A 21,748-nucleotide genomic window follows, 5' to 3' on the forward strand; every position below is an offset into this window, starting at 1 on the left:
CGGAAGAGGCGGGGCTCCGCCCCAGCGGGGAAAGCCCTCCCGGTCACGCGCGCGCCGCCCCGGTGCGGAAGGACGAGGGTTAGCAGTGCGGAGCGTGCATTTTATTGAGTACACAGGCAGCCGTGAGCAGCCGAGGAAAAGGCGTCGCGCACCCGGGCGGGGAGGGAAGAAACGCTGTCTGCCAGCCAGCTACAGCAGGCGGTGCAGGTCCTCGAAGTTGAGCAGGTTGTTGGCCGTCTCGGACCAGGCCGCGTGGGTCGCTCCGTCCATCTCAGAGGCGAGGCTGTTCGTGTTGTCCAGAGCGTGGTTTGCGCCCCCGATGACCTCGTGGCACTCGGGGCACGTACTCCTCTCTGTCGCCCCCCCACAGTCCCCGATCACGTAGATGTGCCCGTTCCTGCATTTGAACCAGTGGCCGCGCGGGTAGCCGACAGCCCTGACAATCTGCACCCGCTCAGCTTCAGTGATCCCTAGCCCCGACAGGGGCAGAGCAGTTTTGAGCCACTCCAGCTCAGCCTTCACCACAGCCTCATCCTTCTCTGTGAACCTTTTTGTCCCTTCCAAGATCTCACGTACCACGGCAGTCCTTGCTGCAAGGGTCCCAGTGATCATCCCACTTGCGCCTTTACACCTTGACAAGAGGTGCTGTAGGTAGGTCAATCTCTGGATCTCAACCTGCAGGTCCAAGAGCTCCTGCCCTGTAAAGCTGAGGCGTGGTTTATCCAGCCACTCCTGGACTTCATCGAGACGCTTTTTCAGCCCTTTTTGCTCCTTTGCATCAATTTTGCTTAGAGAACTGGTTAGGTTAGCTATACGTTCGTAGAAGTTAAGCTGGTTCTCAATTACTCCAATGCTCTTTATGGAAAGATCAGAAGCTTTTAGTTTATCTTCCAACATGAGGTACTTAAGGAGTAAGTTCCTCTTCAGATCAGTCTTCCTTGTGAGCGCAGCCTGCAGTCTTTGTCTACTTAACTCAATTTCCTGTGCTGGGCCTTGGATTTTCTCTTTCACTTTCTCTATCTCAACCAGATGCCTTTTCACAGTGGTGCCATATCTCAAACTCTTTCTGACTGGTGTCTGACAGATGGGGCACACCTTCAGCTTGATGACATCGTCATCTTCATCCATATAACGATCAAGGCCCTGGGACTCAAAAATGTGGCCACAATCTTCAAGCTGTACAAATCGTGCATCCTCATCATCCTCAAAGCCAAAGAAGATCTGGGTAACCTCCTCATGGTCACAGACAAGGCATTTCTTTGGGCAGGGCTCTCCACAAAATCCAATACAAGGATGTCCACAGCGCAGCATCTTAGTACATGGTACATCACACCGAGGCCTATTGCATGGCTCGTGGCAAAGATTGGTACACTGGTAGTGCTGGCACTGCCACTCACATGGTTCTGCACACGGAGAACAGCGTTCTCCGCACTTCTTTTTACATCTGCTGTGGACACAGTGGTTCTGACAGTCAAGCTGGCAGGGAGGGCATTCTGCAGTACAAGGCTGCAGACACTTGTGGGAGCAGATCAAGAGGCGCTTGCATGGGCTCTTACATGGCTTATGAAATCTTCCTCCAAAGCAGGTGTGACAGGAACCTGAGCACTCATGACCGCACTCCAGCCTGACAGAACACTTAGCTGTACATTCAATAGGTTTCACATGTTCCATCTGGTCAGCGATCCAACATTGAACTTTCTGGCTGTGGCCACATTGCAGAAAGACGGTAACCTTTTCAGGACACCGAGTAGAACATTCCTGCCCACAGCATTTTTTGCACATATGCCCACAGTTTAACTTCTTCTGGCAAGGTTCTTGGCAAATGAACTTACTCTCTGGACAAGAGCATGGCATCATCTGCAGGTGGCCACATTTAGGAACAGTTTTCTGTACTATCACCATGCATGGTCCACATGGCTCATAACATAACAGTTGACAGCGGTGACCCTCTGTACAAAGCACCTTTTGACAAGGCTTCAGACACTGGTACTTCTTGTGCTGTACGTCATATGGGTGGCATGCTCTTGTGCAAACATGTCCACAATCCAACCGAAATTCACAGGGTTGACTACAGCCTCCTTCTGGGACTTTGCTGAAGTCTGCTGCTGTAGATACCAGCGTCTTGGTCTCAGGGTGATTTTGACAGCAAAGTGTCAGTGAGCGGCCAATGTTACCTTTCTCTCGCAGTGTGTGAATGATCTTGCTCCAGAGAGGAACCTTGCCCAGCATTCTCATATTTCCAATACAATAAAGCCCTTTCTTAGCTCTGGATAGAGCTACGCATATTCGATTAGGGATCTGCAAGAATCCAGTTCTCCCCTCTTTGTTACTCCGCACGAGTGACAGCAGAATAATATCATTCTCCTCCCCCTGGTACTTATCCACTACATTAACCTTCACACCTGCAAAAGTCTTGTCTGGCATGAGCTTGCGCAAACAGAAAAGCTGCCCAGTGTAAGTGGTGAGAATGGTGATCTGAGGAGGTTGATAATCCTGACACAAGAAGTATCTGCACAGTTCCACCACAAACTGTGCCTCATGTGTGTTCTGATGGCTTTTCCCATCCCGGATGTCTTGTTCAGGAAAGTCATGCTCCACAAAGAAAAGATTAGATATGACGCCCTGAAACAAGAGAAAGAGAATCTTAGAAGCAGAACTCTAGCTTGTCACTACAGCCTGTTCCCATGTCCCTGACTAAACACTAAAATGACTACTCTTCTAAAAGAGCATGCAATATGTGGTTACTGCATACTGGGGCTATTTCCTTTCATTTCCATAGCATACTCATCAGAAACGACTAAGCTTATTAATGGTTTTCAGCTTATTAGTGACATTTCATTATCTTAACATGACATCAGCCCCCTATCTAATCCTTTTTTTTTTCCTGCGTTACTTTTACAATCCATTTTCAGGTTCTGCAAAATAGAAGATTATGTTCTACTAACATTTCCTAAATCATCACAGTTCTCTTCTACTTTGTTTTACATTCAAGTTGTGAATAATGGCTTCTTTGGGCCACGTAGGAAAAAGGGAGTTAACAGTGCACGGAGTTTAGCACTTCCTAAAACTGAATAGCAAAAATTCAATCTCTGTTGCTGCAGTGGAAACTGGAAGGAGGCAAAAAGGCCTGATTTTCCAGCAAGAAGACTCCAAACATTAGGGACTCCAGTGGTCACTCACCAGCTCCAGGGATACAGAGCTGTCTGCCTACCTCTTAAAATCTTAATTTTTATCTATTAATTAGAATTCTTCCAGCTGCAAAGACTTTTTGAGCTGTCTACCAGACCCCAGAGACTGCTTTTATCAGGAAAGAACAATTTTATGAACCAGGCATAGATCTCTGGTTTTTGAGGTGTCTGCAGTTGCACATAGCACCCATTGCTGTACAACTGAATTCCACGCTCAGCTATGTTGGTTTTTGTACTACATGAGTGGATGGAGTTTTGATGGCTTTTGGTATCTAAAGCTTGTTTAAAATTATCCAGAGTAGCTAATCCCATGGAAGAAATGGGGTAAAATTCTGTGATCTCATCACTAGGTTATTTTTAACTAAGCACCTTCTACAGAAAACATGATCTGTATTTCAAGATACCAAGAGAGGACATGCCATTTTTCAAGATAGCTTATTCCAGTCCTCACTATTAATTTTCACTTCATCAGCATTCTACTGGTTTTAGTATATTTTTCTCATCCAGTCAGACAGCTTTTAGCTAACTAGTACTATCTTTTCATCAACAAAGATTTAAGCAGGCTGAGCTACTGTAATACTCTCTAAACACATCCAATCTGAGGGTATTCAGTCACTTGTTTCAGGGATCCAAGGCCTATCTCTAACACAGCATAGCAGTGTAAACTCGGCTCAGACTTCTGAAGACATAGTTATGTTGTGACAGAGTGCTAAGCATGTCTGCAGGATGAGTCTATGTGAGAAATACAGTAACATCAAGGCAGAAGAGGCTGACCCTTCTGAGTGATGCCTCCCTGACTATAGCAAAAAATCTTCAAGTATCTTAAGATAAAGCAGGCATACTAATCCAGTTAGCCCATTAAATTCTAGCTGCTTATTGTTAATGTTAATCAATAAATGATTGCTTTATACTTTTTAAGCTTAACAGGCCTTTGTTGCAGATGCTGTATACTGGTAAAGCACCCAAAGAACTCCCCAGAACAGGAGGACTCTGATAATCAAGTCACCTGTCTTACAACGGAGCTTCACAAATTATGCCTCAAGTCTCAGTTAATATTTATTCCTAATTTTCATTTCCTAAATTCTTTTTGAATCCTTTTTCCATTTTTCATTTTCTTTTAATAAATCATATATATCAGATCCATTTCCAATGTCTATGATCAGTAATACCAGAAGAACTACAAATTACTTGCCTAATTCTATATCCCACATTTCCTTGGATCAGGTATTAATTTCAGTAGCTAAACTCAATGTGAGATTAAATCCTTTAACACTACATTTTACAGAAACTTATTTTAGCCAGTAATGGGGCAAAAGAAAGTGCTTGGACTACTGGAAACTCACTTTTATGTTCTCATACTTCAACACTGAAGGATGGTTTTCCAGATCCTGGTAAATATGAGGATTGAGAAGCTGGGCAATTTCAGGACGCATGCGGTGCTGAAACATAAAGCAGATGTACCAATCTTGATGAAGGAGTACCACATTTCCCTGCCAAGCATCTGTTTTTCTATTGTACATATCATTGCTGAACACAAGGCAAGGGTGACTTCTCAGTGAGACTCAAGAAGGCAACATCTTCCACCCCAGCCCTGCTGCCGCCAGCACTGCCAGCAATCACAGGCGAGGGGTACCCAAGTGTCATTTAGTAAGGTTACTGTACTAAGAATGCTGGTTTCAGTGCAAATCTAAGAACAGCATTCTAGAGAATAAGAGCTAACACCTCTTTCTAGCCAATCCTTTCAGGCTGTTTCAACACAGGACTGCTAGAGGCAGACTTAACTTTTCCAGGCACCAAGAAACAATGGTTGTAGCAATTTAACAGGAAGCAGCCTAAGAATTGTACTGTGAGCCTCCACAGTTCCGGAACAGTTTCAGATGCCACAATAGATTGTGTTTCTGCTCTAAGAAGTGTGAGAACTGCAGCACTGTGAGTCATGTAACTGAATAAATCAGACAAACTGGAACACAGTAAACATTTCAGTTCGGTACTGCTTACCATTCTTCTCAGGAATGAAATAGCACATTCTTTTATTTTACACTACTCTGTGAGTAGAAATATAAAAGCTTAAGTATACTACAAATTTAAAACTACCAAAGTATAAAGGCAATGAAGGAGTTTTTTATATCTGTTTCTTACCTGGTATTTTAGGCATACAAAGGGGAAATCAACTTTCACCAGCCGTTCAAAGAGAGACACTTCCAGACTGAAGTTCTTTGCCAGGTCATAAACATTGGCACTAGGCTGCAGCTGAAAAAGTAGGGATAGGAGTATTTTTACAACACTAATCCTATGTATTAGTACGATATTTTTTTTCTCCTATTAATTTCTTTCTATTACTGATTTCCAGTAGAAAAGGCCAGAGACAAGATTCTTGCAGAAGTGTTAAATAGCAAAGTTGGGTACTGTGACAACTAAAGTGGATTCAAGCACATGTCATGTTGTGTTAGTTAAACTAAAGGATAAACAGCACAGGAACGCTCCTCCATAACTAAAGGAGACGACAGCACCTGTGGTACCCACGGAGATGGCAAGCAGAACATTTTGGCAACCCTTTACATTTGGTGTTTGGTAAAAAGGTTCTGGCTCATTTGCACAACAGTCAGAGGCATCTGTCACGGATATTACCTGCTGGTGATCTCCAATGAGGATAAGATGCTGGCAAGCTTTACTAAGAGTAGTAATAGTGTGAGCCTCAAGGACCTCTGCTGCCTCTTCCACAATTACAATTCGTGGCTGTACTTTCTGCAAGATCTGACGGTATTTGGCAGCACCTGGACAAGGACAGAAGATAAGCCTAAGTAAATGCAATTACACAGAGACAGTATGATTAAATTTTCAGAGAATGGTTAAACTGTGTTCCAAAAAGTATGTGGTTCTTTCCAAAATTCCAAAAAGCCGAGTCTTGGGATATGGATTTTAAAACAGCACCAATGCCAAAGATGGCTTCTATGCAGAAAGTCGTTAGGGAAGGGTTAGAGTCCTATGCCTACCTTGGCCCATTCTTGACTCTCTTCAAACACAGGACACCTAATAAACACATTGATCAACACACAAGTAAACCCCAAACTATCTCTGCAAAGGCTCATACTACAAGATTTATGCTACCCCTGCTCACAAAAATGTGATGTGGAGAAAGCAGTGCAGAAATGAATTTAATTTTATAAGTTTAACTCAGGCACAAGAAATGGAACATTACTATTAGAAGAATATAGCCCAAAAGTAAATACAAACTTCTTGTTAGAACTGACAACTTGTTAGCTTAATAGCCATGTTTGCAAAGGGAGTCAGAAATGAAGAAGGCTGCAGACAGATGTGGAGCCTGACCCAGTCTGTCAAAGCAGCACAGGATAGTAGGTCCTTTAGCTATTGCTGGAGGCAGTGCAACACTGGCTTGCACACCTGTAGTTGTCATCCCCACGACTTTGGCATCCTTCAGAATGCAGAGATCTTCCTGCAGCCTCAGTTCTGCTAGCCTTTCCGCTGCTTCCTGGTACTGCTGTTCATGCCGAAGAATCCTCCGTCGAATAAACCCTTGATAGGTCTGCAGCCAAAGCCTGAGAAGAAAGAGACATTAGTGCCCACAGAAAGAGGAACAGAACGGTGATCCAAACACTGAATGTGAATTCTTTTCCCTTCGTGAAAGACATGACTAGCATCTGTACTCAGTCCCCAGCACACGCAGTGGAGATGACAACACTGTCCTGCCAATGTAGGAAGGGTAAAACCAAGTATCTTAGAGGAAAAAGTCTGCTCAGATAACAAGCTGAACACATATGGATAAGAAAACCTTGGCCTGCAAGAAAGAGTTTAAACACTGACAGCCTCAGGACACCCTTGCTTGACAAACCCTGCAAAATATCTTTGTCACCTGTAAAGCCTCCAGCGGGAGTTCATGTCAAGTTGCCACACATCCCGAATAGCACTGGCCTCCAACTCAGACATTGCATCCAGTTTATGGAGCTCAACTTTCATTTTATGTTTCATTTTCTTCCTCTGAGAAGAAGTTATCTGGGAGAGGGAGGGGGGAAAATGTCATCCCACTCCAAAATAAGCAATTACGACACAATTATTATTTGGTATTTCTATATTATTCCTTACATGGACAAGCAAAGCCACAGTATGCCGTTGCATTCATTTACCTCCCACTGTGCAGTATTCTGTTGTGGTTGGACTGTTCTTTCTTCTGCATTCTCCAGATTCATAGCCAGCAGCACACTGGCTAGTTCATGAACTGCCCTGTGCTCTTCTTCCTTCCTCCTCCGAGGCTTTGCTGAGTCCTCATCTTCGATCACTCTGTCAGCTTGAATCAGGTCAGCCTCCTCCAGGATCCCCAATAGTTCTTCTTCTGCTTCACCTTCCTGCTCCTCCTCTCTCTCCTCCTGCTGACCACCTGTGAGATTCACCAGTTACATGAAGGAAGTCATAGCCACTCTAGCAACATCACAACGAAGTAGTCAGATCACCATGTGAAAATTAAGGTTAATCTTTCCACTGCCTTACAGTGTCATGCACCTTACAGCCTCTGTTAACTAGCAGTGTCTGTTTTTGGGCACATGTGCACTGCCAGGCAGATGTCTGTGGAAAATAAAAGGGTATTTTTGTTTACTTTGTTTTCATATTTACCTAGATTCTCAGCCTCTATATTCATTGCAGCACTCTGGGTGAAGGCAGTAAAACCAAGGCCCAGCCACTCCAGAATCAGTGATTGCTGTGAAGCACTGTAGTAAAACTCATCATCACCCTAATACAAAGAAAATAAATAAGTCGGGCATGCTCCAGTTCAAGCTTAGGATGATGACCAGAAAGCAGCACCTTGCAGCATAAAGCAACTAGGAACAAGTCCCCTGAGTGACCTACAGGGCCAGAAAGTCTAGGCAGGCACAGATCTTCAAAAACGGCATCCCTCCTTCCCTTAAAGCTTTCATTTGGGCACTTATATTTTTATACTGACAAAGATCAGTTAAAATCTCTGCAGTTTAAAGTGATTAATTTTAGCTCTGCTTCCCTGCCAAGTCTAGCGACTTCTGTCACTCTGGCACAGCTCACCATCCACTCCTTCACTCTGCTAGTGGCTGAATGAGGCTAAAGGAAGTCTATCTGGGGAAACTGACTTTTCAGAAAGGCAGTAAGCAAACACTGGAACTTGACTCCTAAAGCCAGGTAAAAAAGCTTGACTCAAAGCTGTGATTCAAAGCTCGACAGACAGAAAAAGCAATTCTTACCAGGCCATTCCTCAGACTGTCCCAGTGCTGGGGAGCAATGCATGATTCCAAGTGGTGCTCATGCAGCACTCCATATGTTGTACACTCTAAGTGCTTTGCTCCTTCATGGAGCTCCTCCTCAGCGTGTTTCATCTCACAGGTTATCTACTCGGAAAGAAGACAAGGAATCATCCTATGCAGTGGAACAAAGTTCAGAAACAGTGGGACAAGAAACTGATAACGTGCATAAAGAACAATAAAAACACTGATGTTAGTGTTAAAGACAGGGTGAAAGAGAAGTTGTGGAGGAAGTCAGTTTCTCCCACGGACAGGTAACCCAATCCCATCATTTCCGGTGAGCTCCACACGTACATTCACGTAAGCTCTGCGGAGATGCATTGGCAAGTGGTGTCGGAACCCCGACTTCTTCCTCAGCTCCTTCAAGGTGAATTGCTTTAGGATCTCACTGCCACTCCTCCCCCCAACACGCACCATTCCATGTTTTTGGAACGTGTATATTCCTGGGAATAAGAGAGAAATATTAGTACTAAAGAGGCAAATTCAAGTGCTGTTTTTTTTATTTTTATTTTTTTTTTCAGGATAAGGGGTAGGGAAAGCACCCTTTGTCAGCACATCCTACCCTGGATTGATATGACTGAAGGTTATGTTTTGTTTTTCTTTCCCTCCCTCCCCCCAGCTATGCATCAGCAGGGCTAGAAAAAGCCACAGAGCAGGTCACCATGGCAGCAAATAGGACAGACTAAAAGCTATCGAATAACTTCTGCCCTTGCTTCCATCATACTTAACAGATACTCTTACCTTCTAAGAACTGATCCAGTGCATGGTTGGTGTAACAGACTACAAGGATGGGAGAATTCTGATCACTCCTTTGCCACACATCCTTATTAGTCAAGAGAGCCTGAACAATCTTCAAACCCACGTAAGTCTTCCCTGCAAAACAAGCTCAGAATCAGAAAAAGAGTAACGCACCCTCTACATGCAGAGTTCTCCCTGCCACTGCTTCCCTCAAATCACTGACAGTAGCTTAACACAATACTTTGCTGTACATAAAATACTCACATACTAGTAGAATACAAGTACTGGTGGTTGCTGAGTTCAGGTACGGTTTAAAAACAATTACAATTACTCTTGAAATGCAGAGGATCAGGGCTAAATGCTCCTCATGTTCTAACATGTCACGTTAGGTTAATAGAGCTGCTGCACAGCAAGGGGTTCTGTGCTATCAAATAGTTGAAACATTTTAATCCCAATACACAAGCTGTGCCAACAGTGCATTTGGTGTCTATAGGCAATCAAACCAGCAATGTGTAAGGTCAGAGATGGCTACTTCCGAATATTTTAACATTCTTCCCAATAGCTGACAATAACTGTGCTTCTAAAGCATCAGTAAGGCATGGGATGTAGCACTGCTGGCTTTCTCTGGACTTAGTTTCCTTCAAAGAACTTCCCTAATTTTCAAGGAGAACTCTATAAAATGCGAATTAACACAAATGTTTCTCACCAGTTCCAGGAGGTCCTTGGATAATAGCCAGCTCCTTGGTGAGTGCAAGACTCAGTGCTTGCATCTGGGACTCGTCTAATCCCAAGGTTTCCATTGAGGGCCACTGACTGGGATCTAGAACTTGGATGTTTTGTCTTCTCAAACCATCAAGATATTCATCTGACAGGGTATCTTCCATCAAGGGTGCAAAGTTGTATTTAGTATCCACTGTCAGGTATGCTGGCTCCTTCACCTGTACATCACATTCCACTATGTACTTCTGGAATGGAATATCTTCTTCCTGGATTTCCTGTAGCCCTTCTAACACATGCCGATACGCCTCAAAGTAGGCAGTTGTCTCTACCATGAGGAAGGAGTCTGAAGGCCGAACGTCTGCTAGCAACGCTCGGCTCTGTGCATTAAAACTGAGCTGCACAATCCCATTAGCAAGATCTGCACTATCTCGTTCAGAAACAGTGGCAAAAAGGCACGTTTCAAAGTGATCTTTGGACATGCAGACCAGGGACCCATATAGCAACCGTTTGGAATTCTGCCACCGCACAAACTTCAGTGGTTTTATATCAAACTGGACCTTGTATACAACACCAGTTGGGGAGCAGAGAGGAGTAATAATCCGTGTATCAAAGTAGATCCTGATGTCATCAAATTTTTTCTTTCTCAAACTTGTATCTTCAAAGCTCTGCAAAAGATCCAAGATACCTTCCCTTAAGGGCCTTATAAAGTCTTCTCTCAAAAGCCGAAAATGGGTGTCAAGATAAACATCGGTGCTCTCATATCTTCCAGAAACAATATTGGGACGTAGAATAGGTTTCACATCATGGTGTAACTCATCATAGGTTGGATAAATGGTCATTGTACGATAGGTGTCGTCCTGCCTATCAGCCTGAGGCTGCATAAGAGTGTAGTTATCAGCTCTCAACGTGCCTTCACGCCTCTTCTCCTGGAGGTGCTGCACAAGCATCTGGACTTTATTTAGGTTCTTTTCCATTTCTTCAGTGATTTGCACACCAGAAGCTCTCAGGGCATTTATAGATGCTGGCAAGACTATCAAGAGCATGGAGATTTTCTGCAGAGAGCTAGATGGGAAGATACTGATCAGATCTTGAAGAAGCAAGATGATGTTGCCAATATGCTCAGGATATTGATGTCGTACAGCAGGGACTGGCTCTGTGACCATATCAGACACATACTGTGGAAGACAGATCTTGAGAAAGTTGGACTCCTTCACCATTCCAAGAAGCTGCTGGACACTTTGTCTATCCATTCGGGAACTGCACGCTTTTCGAAGCACCTGACAAATGAGCTGAAGGAAACTGGGTTTCATAGCTGTTTGGGAAAGAAGTTCCTTCAAACCTGAACTTGAAGCAAGTGTGATGACAACTTCAGAAGAGTCTTTCTGGATGAGATTTTCTAGGAACTTGTAGCCAATCTTTTTAACTTGCTGAGGCTGCTGACTGAGCTGGGTGCCACCTGGTGTTGAGTGCTGGTGGAAATGAGGATTCCCTGGAATCCGCATCCTTCCTTTACTTTCAATTTCCTGTCCGCCCCTCGGCCCTCTATCATTTCCCTGGACTTGTCCACCTTGAAACCTTTTTTCCCTACCCTCATTTTCCTGCTCATTCCTGGGCCCTCTGACCCTCTCATGTTCCTGCACCCCTTGATATCTTCTTCCCCTAACTTCATCATTTTGTTCATTCCGAAGTCCCCTTGCTCTCCCTTGTGCTTGTCCACCTTCGTAGCGCTTTCCTTTACTCTCATTTTCCTGCACATTCTGGGACCCTCCAGCCCTCTTGTGTACTTGCCCCCCTTGATATCTCCTCCCTCTACTCTCATCTTCATGTGTAACCCCGCACCCTCCTGCTCTCTCGTGTGCTTGTCCACCTTGATACGTTCTTCCCCTTCCATCATTCTCCTGTCTGTTTTGGTGTCCTGTTGCTCCTCTGGTGACTGGTCCACCCTGGTTTCTTCTTCCTTGATTGAACAACCTTCCAGTGCTACCAAACCTCTCCTCTCTTCTCCCAAGGACAGTGAGATTACTGGCTTGGGGGTCTTCCCCTGCCTGACGTACTGCTTTATCAGTCAGGCCTGACACATCATTTATTCCGTTTCTGCCTCTCTGTACAAACCCAGTATCCGGATGATCTAAGTGTTAAAACACACACACAAAAAATAATTGTTAATTATGATGGACCATATTAACCTGCCTCCCAACAGCGTGAGAGATTGCTGTGGCGCCTCACGGGCTCGGTGCTGGGGGTGAATAGGGAAATGCAGGAGCACAGACTCGAGAGGGATCTGTACCGCAGGGAACGAGGGGTCCCCCCGTGCCACCCCGTCCCCCCGCTCCGCGCCCGGCCCTCACCTCTCCCCTCAGCTCGGGGCTGCCGGAACAGCGGCTTCTGCCCAGCGCGGTCCATCGGGGCCCTGCGGGGCTCGGCACCCCTCCGCCGTCCGCCGCTCGGCCCCACCCGCAATATCCCCGCGGAAAGTTTCACTTTCCAGTTCCCCGTAAGCTCCGCCCCGTGAGTGCCTCGCGGCGGCCGCTCCGCCGGGCACGGAGCCGTCCCCGCTTTCGTTTCCTGCACGCTCGGTGTTTCCTGCACGCTTTGAGTGGCAAAATTACCCTTTGCAATAATTCCACATTTCCTATGAGTCCCTGGGAAGCTCTCTAATAATTTCCTTTGTACAATAATGTTTCATCAGTGTATTCTCTCAGCTCCATCAGATGTTTAATTCAACCAAGTAAAGTCCAAATTGTTGGGCATAAAACCACTGCTGAGTGCTTGCCGTGTCATCCACTGCCTCGTTATTTCCCTGACAGCACAAAGGACTGCAGACTGCCACTAATAATTAAATAGAGCTCTCTATGGTCTTAAGCAGAGCGTCTCATTGCACTGGAAAGGAAATTGTGGGTGGTAAATGAGAGTAATAATAAACGGACCCAAACGTGGCTCAACTAACTGTGCTGTCCAGAATTAGAAATGTCTCCACATACGATGTTTATATTTGTATTGGGCAGAATACACAAGCTGAGGCATTCCTGTGCCGCCAGCTGGTCCTCTATTCATGAAGTCATGAAAATTTAAGAAGTGCATACTGTATAATTCAGATGCAAATATATAACACCTTTAAAAATGGTGAAAACATATTTTTTGATGGGTTCTCTTCATAATACATTAATAAACAGATTTCTTTTTGTCAACAGCTACAAAGCCAAGGGAAAAAGAAGACAAAAATGTTAAAATAATTCATGCCCTCTGAATGATTTTGGAAGAAGTGTGTCTACTTGCAGCTTTTCTGACTGCTCTGATAAGACATGCAGTTCTCTAAAATGAATTATGAGATATTTCCACCTTTTTTTTTTTTTTTTTCCTGGGGAAAACAAACAAAAAAAACACACCTCCCAACCCCATTTGCTAGCTCACTAAAGAAGGGTATAATACATATATAATACATACAAATTCTATGGGTCACAAAATCCTTATCTGTCTGGGGATCTATCTTCAGTACCCATGACTACAAATGGCTATGGAGATTTATAAGCCATTCATGTACTTCATTATTTGTATACTTCACCAAAAATAGTGTTCCTGGTCTCTGAACTTCAAATTGGGTTAAAGTAATACCATTCTTTTGACTATGCATTAACAATAAAAAATCTAGTTCTGCAACCTGGCCTTAGAAGTTGAAGGACATGGCCTTGCAGAAGTAGTTTGTAGGAGAGAAACCTAAAATACATACATGGCTCACTAGCAATATTAAATTGAGCTTGGGAATTCTTTTTCCAGTGCACTTTTTAATACCCAGACCATACGTTTGTGTAACAATGAGACACACATGTTAGGGATAACCTCTAACTGAAAACTCTTTCTATTGACTTCAGTGAGTTCAGGAGCAAGCTTTAAGTCCCATTCCATATTCTGGCTTGCCCATGTCTCCGCTTTTAGCACCACCCCCTGTGTTGTTTCTCATACAGTCTGGACTGCTTTCCCATACAACACTGCTGGATGCTTGCACAGTGGTCATTCACGTGGCACACAGCCCCAGTGACTAAGACCTTCTTATGTTTACAAACATAGCTTTGAGACAAGCATCTGACAATACATGGATTTTCCTTGTTGCTCTGGTTTCACATTTAATTAGCTAATAGGTTTGAAATGCTGGAAGTAGCTAGGGCTCTTGGCCTTGCAGTGTCCAAGTTCTGAGCCACATCCAATGTCCTTCAAATACATGGGTAACACTTCTTCAAATCTGCTCCTTGTTATGGTATTTGAGAACATTTCCTTAGCTCAATGCTGAGTGCTATGCCTGCTTTGTCAGTGTCACTTGCAGTGTAATTTCAGTATGAGGACTCTTCCAAACTCCCCATTCTACACAGCATACTTTACTGAGCTAGTAGTTTGCAACCTGTCAGTTGTACTGATGCAACTGTTTGTATGAGCACGCATAAAATCTAATCACTAACATAAGCCAGGGTAGAAATTGTACTAAAGGAAAGGGGTTGTTTTTTTAACCTTGATTTTTTCATTGATTCAGTATGTACCCAAGTCCCACAGTTGTACCAACACAACAGAGGGAGACAGCAAACTGCACTGCTCAGAACAAACAGGTCAGTATAGGACTGCTGAAATTGAGTGACTGTTGAAGTCCCTGTGTCATGTAACTGTACTCACAGACTGTATTTTAACTGGTGCTGCAATCTTAGTGATCCTTACTCTGAAGATGTTCACTGGGCTACAACCTACTGCTGTCATAGAATCATAGAATCTCAGAATCACCAAGGCTGGAAAAGATCTGATCACGTTTTGTGATCAGGTTTTGATCATCCCATCTAACCCTCCACCTACCACTGATAGTTCTCATTAACCACGTCCCTCAATACAATATCCAAACGTTCCTTGAACACCTTTAGGGTTGGTGACTCCACCACCTCTCCGGGCAGCCCATTCCAGTGCCTGACCACTCTTTCAGAGAAGTATTTCCTAACATCCAGTCTGAATCTCCCCTGGCACAGCTTGAAATCATTCAAGTCTGGAAGCCAAGCTGGCAAGAGACAAAATTTTATGACAAAACTGCAGTACAGATTAATGATTAATTTTTTTCACAGCTTTCCTCATGACAATGTCATGGTCTCCACCTTTGAAGTCATGGTACAGAATATTAAATCAATTCTGTCTTTTCTAGACAAAAAACTACTGTTAAAGATGATCCCAGAAAAGGAACCACTACCTCTGTCCACCAAATGATGGTCTTTAAATTGCTCTTTAACATTTTAACACTGCCCTTCCAACATTTGCAGCAAGGTGGCGTATGTGCCATTAAGAAGCGACACACTGAACTTCAATAGAGTGCCAGTAAGAATGTCCTCAGATTACTTGCTGCCCTAACAACATTCACACCTATCATAAAATAAAAGTACTTTAAAAAAAGAACTGGCTGTAACAAAAAAAAGAATTACTGTAACACAGCTTACTATATCTGCAAAAGAGCAGAAGCACAACCTCCACTGTCACTATCTTACTGCACAGGCATAATTTGCCTAAAGAAGGATGGAAAACACTAAATTAGTCCTTTCTTTGACTCCTGGAAAGTAGTAAGTGCTCTGCACATTCAAGACTGGAGGTAAGACTATCCAGGTAAATTAAGACTGTCACAAACTCTTTTCTAGAATGCATTGCCAACTTTTGATGTGAAGAATTCCTCACTTTTTACAAAATTCAGTTGAGAGAGAAACAAAATATTCACTCACTTATAGTTAGCAAGCAAAGATAACACAAAATAAAATTTTCCAGGGGCTCAGAAATCATTGGGAGCACAGCATTCCCTCCCTCCCTTAGTAAATAAATATTTTAAAAGTATTTAAACAGTCAGTTTGATCAAACTGTTAAATAATGATATTTATACAGTGTTATATGGATCTTGAATGTTTTCATGAAAGGAAGTTCTCATTCTATCAAGTTGAAGTTAAACTCCAGGACCAAATACCTTGCACATCGAGATAAATCCCAGGTAGATCTGTCGAGTGTAAACACAGAGCAGGACTGGGGATCTGGAGCAGACTGTGTGACATCCTCAATAGAAGACTCAAAAGAAAAGCAGAGATGGCAGTGCTGTGAGGAGGCCCAGCACCCACTAGGGTCATGAGAGCCACGTGCATGCCACAGCACCGAGCACAGCTCATGGCCAGCACCGCAAGGTCAGCAGGTGTTCCTCAATCTGAATGTCTGAGACCATTGCATGCTTTGAGGGTGCAAATGAAGATAACAAGGAATGTCCAGCCATGTTCCTGAAGAACACTGCACCTGTAAAAAGTAGTTTGCATAAAAAAATCTTTTGCTCCCAAATGGCAGCGTGGAAAGGAAAATCTGGACGTGCCATGGAAGTTGAATATACTCACCTTTTCCTCGGACAGTTTGAAGTCTGAAGAGGAAAAAATGGAAAAGAATGGAAATTCAGATCCATCCCTATGGAATTCTGCATGGCACAACCATGGCTCCGCAGCCACAGACTTCAGCAGTGCAGGGCCCTCCTCTCCCTCCTCACACAGCCCTTCCTCCTGCCCTCCTGCCCCAAAGCAATGGCATCCCTATGGCTCCCCAGCAGCCTTTGTGCATTCAAGGCACCAGCTCCCTCACCACAGAAGCTCTAAGATATGTTATTGCAGTCACTGATACAAGAGTAGATGCTCTCCTCTTTGCCACTGCAGCTCTAGTGAGGAGATGTGTGAGCAGAGCTGTTTGTCAGGAAAGCTGGTAGCTGAATGATTGCCTTGCCTGGCATTTTTGCCTGCTTCTTCCCTTCCAACATGACAAGCAGAGCACTAGAGCTGTGACAGAATGCAAACATGAAAATCAGATGGGCGATTCCTGGAATAGCTGCTCAGTATCCAAGATGTTAACTGTGAATATGTACATGAACCCACCAATAAACGAGTCCCACATGCTTATTCATTTTTTCATTTGCCTTCCATAGTAGCAAGTACATCTTCATGCTTTGGCAAAGCTATCTTTCAAGTCTCTGTGCTTACAAAGTTTTAACTGTGGGATGATACAATGCACATGCATTGGTTTGGTTGTGAAACAACCATCAAGCTAACTATATTTTCTCCCTTGTGTTCCTTGTATGGACATTTCATTTTTAGAAGTTTTTTGTTTTCTTTGTTTGTTTTTCCCTCCCACTAAAGGGACTCCCCGTTGCAGAACTACCCACTGCTATTCTAGAAAACTCTCATCACCTTTCATCTTAAATATCAAAGGCTAGAGATCCTTTGAGGAGAAAATAAAATATCAGATCATTGTGCTTTCTGGGAAAATGTTGCAAACTTGTTTACCAGAAAACCATTACAGTAAGAAAATTAAAGCAGAACTAAGTAACTACTGGTAGAAATTTGGATCCTGCAAATATTTTTGTTTGTGACATTTATGAAATTACATCACAAAGAAAAAGGGAAGTTAAGGGCAATTTTTCAAGTGTTAGTACCAACAGCTAGAATCAGGCTTAGTTTCACTCTAATTTCAGGAAGGTTTACTCTTCAGAATACATAAAATATATTGGTTATTGCTTGCCTATCAACTTTCACTTGCTTCTGTGAAGATGCCTCACTCCTTTTGGCATTACTTCTTCAGTATGAAGAAAACACCTTGCCTCTCATCTATTTTCCCTGCCAAAAGCTTTGTGTTTTCCCCAGAAAGAATGCAGAGCCTATTTGAAGGTCAGGAAATGAAAAGTGCAAATAGATGCATTGCCATGATCATAGTCATTATATACAGAACAAAAAAAAAAAAAAAAAACAACCATGCTAGTATGCACACTTATTACTCAACAGGCATTATTTAGCAACACAGGCTTAAACGTATAGGCTTAACACTATTTTGTTTTTTCTCACACTGCCTCTCCTAAGCACTATGATGGTTCATTTAGAAACAAGGTGGCCTAGGGACAGCTCTGTCATCTGGCTTGCTCAGTATCCAGGATTTATTCCCACACTGAGCCTCTGGATGCTTGGTTTGGCTGCAGTGAGGGAAAATGAAATGCTTTAACTAAGTTAGAGCAGCAAGGCAGATTCTAGCCTTGTTTGGCTGATTTCTATCTGGCTATGTTTTAGAATCCAAAGGGACCCCATGAAGTACCCTCTACAGAGGCAATCAGAACATGAGTTGGTTAAAAGCAGCACTGTACGTGTTTCTGTAGGATACAACGCTGCTTTAGCAATATTCTTTCTTGGGCTGAAAATATTTTAACATATTCATCCTGTACTAATGCCAAAATATGATATGAGACTTTTCAACTACATATCTTATACAAGAAATCAGTAGAGTTCCTCATTGTAGAAGGTGGGTGCATTGATTCGTACAGACAGAATTTCACAGAACTCACTAGAAACCATTAGTGTTTTCTAGCATGACCTTAGACTTACATAAGGAAAGAAATCAACATTGCTACTTCCTCTTTTTAGGAATAGAAGAGGATTTGACTTATTATTTCACTATAAAGGGGATATTTCTAAATTAAAAACTGGACACAGTACCTATGTCATACTGTGCAATCTAGATGAATGGAAAAACCTATTGTCAGTCATTTTTAGAGTTCATGACTCCTTTTCCATGTTAGGTCGTGGTAACTCAAAAGCTTGGCTAGAGGGAGAAAAGGGTTCAAAACACATTCCAGTATCTGTAAAGCATCTGTTAAACAAAGCATCCAAGTTTTATCTGTTTATTTGGTTCCTTGGGAATGTTGCAGACTGTGATATAAATGGCTCATTTAGCTGTCCTTTCGGAATTAAGATAAGCTGTTTAACTCAAAAGATTTGGAAGAAATTTCAGTAGCTAACACTGAAAACATGTCAAGATGGCCATGTTAAGCTTTCAGAAAAGTATAGATTGCCCTTGCTCTCTTAATCACGTTCTGGTAAAGCTTTGATTACACAACCCCACATTCTACCTCTTGTTTTAGACCTGTCTTAATCAAAGCCAGACAGGATAGCACCCACTGAACGAGAAACACTGATATTTTGCTTTAAACCCTTGTTCAATTTTTGTCCTCCTCATGATATTTAAACTTGCTGTTAGAAGCAGCAGAGCATCCAGGCCATGGGCAGTGCACCAGGACAGCCGTGCTTAGGCCTCAGTCAAATGAAGTTTGATAGCAAAGACTGAGCATTACATGCAAGCCCACAGGCTTCTTTTCCTATAACAGATCACTCAGTTCCCCAGAGCTCAGGGAACACAGCCCAGGGTGACTTCCGAATGCAACGCAGAGATAGATCATCTCTGAAACTCTCGCCTCAAGATAAAAAGGCAAGCATTCTTAGTGCAACAGAGGTGATGGACCCTAACTGTTAAAACCCACAACACCACTTTATTGGCCTCTGCTTCCAGAGACGACTAAAACACATTTCCTTTATATAAAGGAATTTGTAAGACATTATTCACGTTCCTGTAGAGCCGAATATGTAATAACGGAACGTCAGCGTTAATGGAAAAGGCTCATCCTCAAAACCTGGCAAACAGACCCGTGGGGTGACGGGCAGTACGCGGTGCTGGGAGGCGGCCACGCTCCGGGCAAAGACCGAAGCGGGAATTAACTGCCGTGATAACCGCAGAGATAACACGCACAACCCTAACAAGGGCAGCGCGCTCCAAACCCGCGTGGTGTTATCGGTCGAAAACTCGCGTGTGACGCCCGGAGCGTAGCGGGAAGGATCGATCGGCGAAAGAATTTGCCCCCGAGCACCCTTCTTTCCTTCTGTCCGAGCTCACAAACCGAGCCGCGGGACGCCGAGCAGCCACGAGCTCAGCCCGGGGACACGCGGTACCCCGCAGCCCCCAGCGCCGGGCGGGGAGGGGCGGGGCGCGGCGCTCCGTGAGTCACGTGCCCCCGGGAGGGGGCGGGGCCTCGGGGCTTGCGCGCACCTGCGGCGGCCGCCGCCTTTGTGCAGTGCAGGTGCAGCACCCTCACCCCCCCCCCCCGCCGTGACGTCACGCAGCCTCTCGCGGGGCACCATGGGAGAATCCCGATGTTTTCCGACGGATGCGCTCAGCGGCGCGGCGGCTTGAGGCGGCTCCGGGAGCGACGCGGAGCCGGGCGGACGGTTCGCGGCCCGGCTCTTGCTCAGCCCCGCGGGCGGTATGGCGAGCGCACCCCCTGAGTCGACCGCGGCTGTCCCCTGAGCGGCCGCCGCCGGTGGAGGGCCCCGCCGCATCCTGCCGACGGCGCCGGGAAGATGCTGCCGCTGCTCGCGCTGCCCGGCTGACGCTCCGCCGCGCCCCCGTCCCCATTGTCCCCCCCGGCGGCCGCCGGCTCCATGAACGCCTCCTCCTCCCCCCGCCTCTGAGCCTCCCGCCCGCCGCCTCATGGCCGCATCGGAAGAAGGGCCCGGCTGCTTTCTCCCGCGAGGCAGGTCGCAGAGCGACCCGAGCATCCTCACCGATCCCGCGGGCCCCGGGGAGCACGCAGGTAACGGCCCCGCGCTCCGGGCTGCGCTGGGGCGGGAGGGGAGCGCGTCGCGATCCGCCGCCGTTTCGCAGGCAGCCGAGAACCGGGCGGACGATGCGGTGAGCACCGACGCGATGCCGGGGCTCGGACGGCCGCCGGCGGAGCCCGGCGCTCGCTGCTCCCGCTCGGGGGCGCGGCCGGAGGCTGCCGGGGGCCGGTGCTGCCGCACCTGGGCTGCCCCGAGCGCTTGGGGGGGGGAGATGGGGGGATCGGGGCTCCCAGCGCGGGAGGGAGTGGGCTGTTTGCGTGGCATCGCCATGGAGACGAGAGGCAGCAGGGTCGCAATTAAGAGCTTTCTCCCCGCAAAAAGGTAATTTTCACTTCATGGGGAGAAGTGTAATCTCACGGAGTGTGGCCACAGAGGGTGGTGCCGGGAGACGCGGCTGAATTACCAGAAAATAAACTGAATATTCTGATTAGTTTATTATTATTATTATTTTTCCCTTTAACACTGGCTAATGATGTTTTCAGCTCAACTCACTTTGAGGAATAATTCTGAATGTCCGTTGGTGGTGAGTCAGTAATTTTGGATGTCAGCACCTAACCGATGACGACCCCTTTAGAAGAGAAAGAAACAAATAACTGCATCACTTTAATGTGATGTGATTGCAAAGAAAGGACAAGCAATAAGCTAGGAGTAAAGGCAAAGAGCCAGTTTACTCTGGGTTTAGATAAGTAGGCAATCATGCAAGCCCAGTCAGAGAAAAGGAGTAATCAAAATAGCACAAGATGATGAATGGAGTGTTGATACTCCCTGCCCATTACACTGAATTCTAAGCCCAGAAATAGGTTTGGGTTTTGTGTCAGGCACCGTCAGCCTGGAAGAGATTGTCCAAAACTGCATTTAGGGACTGATCTCTAATTCTGGTTTAATTCAGATTACTGAGTAAATAAAGTGTTTCAATCTTTTTTTCATACACCTGCCACACTGTTTCCTTCTGATCCAATGTGTATATTAATAATCTGTAACTGTTTTAAGTTTTCTTGCTTATTTGTCTTAATGAGTAATCCTGAGCACCTTGGTCTAGAAGGAAATATAAATTAAATTAAGCAAAACCATAGATTGTTTGTCTCTAATGCCCAACAGTTCCAATACCACAAGTAAAGGGAACAAAGGACTCTTCTAACATGAACTGCTCGACTCACTCCCAAAGGGGCAATCTTGACTGAAAGGAATGTATGTTTCTGCCATTTGATTTCTGAAAGCAGAGGTGACTAATGAAAGGATTATATATTCAATCTCAGTTTTAATTCCCCTATGTTGTTTTCTGCTAGACAACCACTTGGACCTTTGTGAAATATACAACAAAGAAAGTATACAACATGTCTGACACATAGAC

The 21,748-nt window shown here is 44.8% G+C and overlaps 2 protein-coding genes across 3 annotated transcripts in view; one reads left to right on the forward strand and one right to left on the reverse strand.

Annotated features, from left to right (window-relative positions):
- Positions 1 to 154: 154 nt before the first annotated feature.
- On the reverse strand, positions 155 to 12,345 carry ZNFX1 (zinc finger NFX1-type containing 1). The gene is made up of 13 exons (XM_065754401.1): positions 12,277 to 12,345; positions 9,915 to 12,056; positions 9,212 to 9,343; positions 8,765 to 8,913; positions 8,414 to 8,557; positions 7,815 to 7,932; positions 7,331 to 7,581; positions 7,060 to 7,199; positions 6,591 to 6,745; positions 5,817 to 5,962; positions 5,328 to 5,438; positions 4,532 to 4,627; positions 155 to 2,622 (listed from the first exon to the last, which is right to left on the reverse strand). The coding sequence occupies exons 1-13, from the start codon at positions 12,329 to 12,331 to the stop codon at positions 190 to 192; spliced, it is 6,072 nt and encodes a 2,023-aa protein (XP_065610473.1). The 5' UTR covers positions 12,332 to 12,345; the 3' UTR covers positions 155 to 189.
- Positions 12,346 to 20,251: 7,906 nt separating this feature from the next.
- PHACTR3 (phosphatase and actin regulator 3) overlaps positions 20,252 to 21,748 on the forward strand; it is a 91,607-nt gene continuing 90,110 nt past the window's right edge. For both annotated transcript variants that reach the window (XM_065754423.1, XM_065754424.1), the window contains exon 1: positions 20,252 to 20,369. In XM_065754423.1, the coding sequence (XP_065610495.1) occupies positions 20,267 to 20,369 (103 nt within the window). In that variant the 5' untranslated portion in view covers positions 20,252 to 20,266. The remainder of the gene's footprint in view (positions 20,370 to 21,748) is intronic.

Source organism: Cyrtonyx montezumae, unplaced genomic scaffold, assembly GCF_038088225.1.
Source record: "Cyrtonyx montezumae isolate F1298 unplaced genomic scaffold, pur_monq_1.0 scaffold_9, whole genome shotgun sequence".
In the NCBI taxonomy this organism is placed as follows: Eukaryota; Metazoa; Chordata; class Aves; order Galliformes; family Odontophoridae; genus Cyrtonyx; species Cyrtonyx montezumae.